The 5273-nt window shown below is 44.7% G+C and overlaps 1 protein-coding gene across 1 annotated transcript; it reads right to left on the bottom strand.

The window, feature by feature from the left end:
- Positions 1-889: 889 nt before the first annotated feature.
- Positions 890-4978, bottom strand: LOC142588832 (uncharacterized). The gene is made up of 3 exons (XM_075700650.1): positions 4916-4978; positions 2914-3110; positions 890-1097 (listed from the first exon to the last, which is right to left on the bottom strand). Exons 1-3 carry the CDS (start codon positions 4976-4978, stop codon positions 890-892), a joined length of 468 nt encoding a protein of 155 aa, XP_075556765.1.
- Positions 4979-5273: the final 295 nt, after the last annotated feature.

The following is a 5273-nucleotide window of genomic DNA, read 5'->3' as shown; positions in this document are numbered from 1 at the left end:
GAAAAGCAGAAAAGCAGCAGGAGAACGTAAGGAGGTGGCCATGGTGTAGAAGCGGCAGCAAGCCACGCAGGAATGCGATGCCACCAGAGCGAATTGGGCGATACGCTATCACGGCTGGAGTCCGGCCTGCCTGGTTGTGACTTACCGCGCATTTTTCAGCGAACCAATGGCCGGGCGAGAGGATAGACCCCTGTGGCCCAGCCATGTCGAACCTCACCTATTTCTAATTTTAAATCGAAGCTGTATATGACTAAAATGTAGGGATTTCTTCGTCTCTGTCGGCCAACAATTCAATCAATCACAGCGGAAGGCGCGCGCTGTGTGCGCCGCTGAGCACCAGATGGCGCTCGGCTCAGCGCATCCGCGCCATCGGCGGCGCTGGCCGTGCAGGGCAAAAGAGAACCATAAAGCTTGGCTTCGACTACAGCGTTCGCCACGGATTAGGAATCCTACCCCGTGTTGCTTCTTATCCGGGAGACCCCTGTAGCAAAGGACATAGCCGTTATTCAGCAATGTGTAAGCCTCACAAAATGTCTGATCGCGAACTGCTCGCAAAAATGATCTCAAAATGACTGTGCGGTAATTATGGGCAATACATGCCTAAGTTAATGCGACATGTCTACATTGCCACATCTAGCATATGCGAACATAATCTATTATAACTATCAGAAGAAAGATTTTTTGCGTTCATTCACCCAATAGTGTAATGCGCGCGATAGGTTTTATGACCAATAAATTTTACTCGAGTATGTAGAAAACTAAACGTTGTCCGGGTCTCGCCCGTGTAGTGGCAAGAAGCCTTTATGGATCAGGGCGTAGTATCGGAATGAAATTGTTTGTAATTATCGTCGCTCAGTGTTGATTAGTCTTGCAGCCAGCAAGCTATCGACTAATCGGAGTGTCTTAATTGTTTCAACTCGATGTCTTCATCGTCCGTTTCCTTGGAGCCATCGCCAGCCGATTTTGCTTCCGCCGTGGACGGCAGCCATTTATTCTCGCCGTCTGCTTCTGTAGACAGGGAAACAATGTCCAAGTCGTCGGTCGTCGCGGCAACGCTGTGGGTGCTGTTAGACGCCATGCGCCACGCCTCCTCCAGGCTGTATTGGGAAGACAGGTGTGTACGGATCACTTATTAGGCGGCGACTCTGCGCCACCATTTAATCTCGTTGATGTGGAAAACTCGTCAGGAGATTTCCTTTTAATATCATCCTATACAAACAGACGCAAAACGTATCTAAAATGGCACGCAAATGTTAAGGCGCGGCAGTTCGACTGTATCTACGCCAATGAAGCGTAATCATTACAGACTGTTTGCCTGTGCGATAACCGCGGCGAGCCTGCGGCACCGAGAAACTTCCAGTCACGTGCCTTATCGCTTTAGTAAGCTGTTTTCATTTGTTTCGACGCACAATAAGTATATTTTTGACGTTTTTAGAAAGAAAGAAAGGCGCATGACGCCTATGAAGAATCGTAAGTTGACAGTATTTTATTTTTATAACTTATGGCAAATTTGGCATGTGCAGTTTCGATTACCTCCACTCTACAGGACAAAAATGTTTAAAATTGGCGGAGGGGGCTATTACTTTTCTTACTCGCTAAATTTAGCGGGATGTGTAAGTGAGAAAACATGGAAGACATCGACGGCTCATGATAACCAAGAAAAACAGATGTACAACGAAGATAAAATATGCATAGTAAAATATTTTAATAAAGAAACGCTGAAGTTGAATAGCGAAAGCCATCGAAATCTTTTCTTCGTAAACTATTAGAATATACGGTCTCCAAAATAGCTTTGTTCATCCACTTGGAACATTTCACCTCTCTTAGAACACAGATAAAGCGAAGTTGTACCATATTTTCATATTAGCATGTATAATAATTCTCTTATTGTAAGACCTTGCGCCCACTGGAACCATGTTCTGGCTACCGTTGCTGCCATCCATGACACAAAAACTGACTGCCGTCATATACGTTGTTTAAGGTGTTCACGTTTTTGCTTATCACTCTTTGTGGTCAAACTTGGTCCTTGGGCCATTAAACAACAAATATTATCATGATCATTATCAGCAGCAGCATAATCATCATCGTTACCACCACCGCCACATATTTCTTTTTGTAATGTTCTTCGTGCACTGATGTGCAAATCTCCTTAACGGGCAAATAAAAAACATTGTGGGCCTATATAAATAAGTACTGGAAACCAAGGCAAACTCACATTTTAAAACGCCTTTGCCTCCAAACTGAACTGCATTTATTTGAATGCGCAGCAATCGTTTTTCCATATATATATATATATATATATATATATACGTGTTGTCCCAGCAATCACGCACCAGGATTTAAAGATATGTGAGTGCCACGTAGCTGGACACAACCAAGGTAATGTTGTGTGCCGTCGCTTGGAGACACTCAGTATTTTTGCTATGCGCCTAGAGGTATAATTAGTCTTCGTTAATTACCAACTTCTCAAGTATTTTAATTAGATGTAAAGTGTCAGTGAGAAATTTGTAGAGCAACATGAACAAACTCTAGATACAAGCTTTCTGCTGCTGGATGTGTGTCTTGAAAACGCATAAGGACGCGTGTCAAGGTCTCTTTGATGTTAACGTTCCTGTAAACAGCACAAAATAATACTAAACAGCACTGTTTATATTTAGGAGCTAAAACACCTCTAAGGCTCTACACCAGCACATATGCCGGCTTGTAGTGCATTCTTTCTAACTGTGAGCCAGATATACTAAGGGAATGACGCGTTTACCTTAAATACGCCGCGATAGTCGCATTATTTCGAATGACTTTGTTCGTGAATTGCGTGCCAATCAAGCAGGCGACATTGATCGGCACGTTACGTTGCAAAAGAGCTTCTACGGGAAACGCGATTTGTGCAACAAAGCTTCGGAGCATCTGACGCACTCAATGGGTTTCACGTGGTCCGAGTCTTGCAGGTATTCCAGCTGTCGCTGTGCCTCGTTGAAAGAGTAGGCCATGGCGAACAGGGTCAGGATCACCATGGTCACCACGCCCACTGTGATGGCGGTTCGGAGGCGAGCGTCTAGGTCGGTCTGGTCCTGCGACGGCGAGGGCTGACGCACCTCCGCCGACGGACCGTCCTGTGCGAATGTGTTTGCCGCGTTTATCGGGGTTCGCATTCGCGGCGCACTTTTTTACTCGAGAGCGTTGCTTAAGCAGTCAAAACAGTTTTTGGGGCCTACTAAAGCTACAAACCAGCACGACAAATTGAATACTAGCACTAAACTATAAAGTTAATTTTTATTCAGTTGCCAGCTCTGTGATGTCATTCACTTGCGGACTTGTGGTGGTAGCTTAATGGCGACGGCGTGGCGATGCTTAGTTAGAGAGTTGCAGATTTGATCCACTCTAGAAAACCTCACTTGGATGAAAGCGAAGTGTAAAAAATAAAATAAAATAAAAACGTTAGCGTACTTTGATTTAGGTGAACGCAAAATAACAAATGCGAAAAAAAAGTTTTCCGGACTCCTCCAATGCCGCGTGCCTCCAAATTAGATCGGGATTTTGCAACGGAAAACGGAAGAATTTCATTTTTAAACGCATACCTAATCCATAAATAACGAATCTGTCAGAAAACTCTACATAAGAACGCAATGGGCGAGTTTGGGTTTACCGAAGTGTCTGATGTAACGAACTCGTTAGCACATACGCCAGTTTGCTCTGAACGCTTCCAACTGTATGGCAAAGGCTACAAGCTCCAATAGTAGCCTCACCTACTAGCAGATGTTCGTTTTTCCCTGACATCGTAGACACCAAAATCAATTTTGATGTTAACGCAGCTCGGCTCTTGCTGAAATTTTACAGCGAGATCGCTTTGCATCATAGGTATTGTTCGATACATAACACGTGGTCCTTCATGTTACCTGTATGGTTTTAAAGAAAACGAAATGGCCTGCTGCCTTCGTTTATGATCTCTCACATGGCACTTGAAGGCCACCTAGCTGGTCGTCTTTTAAATTTTTTTCTTGTTTGCTGTACGGCACAATATGCCTTTCAGGATGGGTTTCCGGTGTTTGGTTAAGGAGGGTGGCGACGATGGCAACAGGTGGATGTGAATTCTCATTTTTCGGGTTGAAAAATTAGGCTAGTAACATTAGCAAGCGTTATGCTAACGATAGAGACCAGGAACTGCTACCTTGTCTCACAATCTGAAGCAAAGAGAGAACAAAATATTTGACTGTGGAGTTCGACTTGCCTAAACCACAATCTGATCATGAGACACATTGGTAGCAGGGGACTCCGGAATTGTTTTTGATTTTCATCCGCTTCTTCATGTGCACCTAAATCCAAGTGAAGGAGCGAATTTGCATTCAGATCTCATCTAAATGCGGCTGCCGGGGCCGGGATCAGACCCGCCTCCTCAATCGAGCTTATCAGCACAACGCCATAGCCGCCGCTGAGCCTCACTGAGTCAATTCGGGTGCAAACCGAGCAGCCGGGACGCAGCTACACTATAAAAAGAAATGTTGCCGAGGTCGTCACGGTAACGTCGCAAACACAGGGCAACGCACTTCCAGACAACTTCTGTATCGAATAAAAATGTCCAATCTATCCCTACTTGCACACTTTATAATGGTAGCCTATTCGATTATGAGAAGCGTGTAGCGCTTATTTTAAAACTTCGAATATACTGGCCAACATTTCTTTGTAGGGGACGCAGTGACAATCAACATTGCGAGAATATGGGCCAACTGGCCATAACTTAAGCAGGGGACAAGCTATGCGAATTGTACCGGCAACGAACTCGTAGGTCTACGAAAAAAAAAAAATAAAGCGTGAGCTATCGTATTCCGTTGGCTTTGTAAGCTAGCTTCACGTTCGTCACTGCCCGGGGACTCGCACGACACGATATGTAATTAGTCAGGCACTAATAGGAGGTCCTTACCTCGTTACGTTGACTTGGACTTTCTTCAGCACCTTCGATCAAATGCACCGTGGCACCGTCCATGGCTGCACATGAAGAGCATCACGTGGGCACGACTATGTGTGGCAACATACACGGCGTCCTTCAGTGAACACTTTCAAATTTTTGATACGTTGCCTGCGGCAGATTCACGAGTTCACGATCAGGTCCACTAGACGAGCCGGACATTACTTGCACAAAAAATTTAAATTCATGAACGATCAATTCAGGAAAATTCACTAAGTCAGTTTTTAGCTAATTACCTCATGGCCCGTATTGTAACTTACAAATTCTCGGGCTGTCACCAGTTTCGAAATATTATTTTCCGAAATTAGTGGAG

The sequence above is a fragment of the Dermacentor variabilis genome, chromosome 7 (assembly GCF_050947875.1).
Source record: "Dermacentor variabilis isolate Ectoservices chromosome 7, ASM5094787v1, whole genome shotgun sequence".
Classification (NCBI taxonomy): domain Eukaryota; kingdom Metazoa; phylum Arthropoda; class Arachnida; order Ixodida; family Ixodidae; genus Dermacentor; species Dermacentor variabilis.
This window is presented reverse-complemented; position numbering and strand designations above follow the sequence as displayed.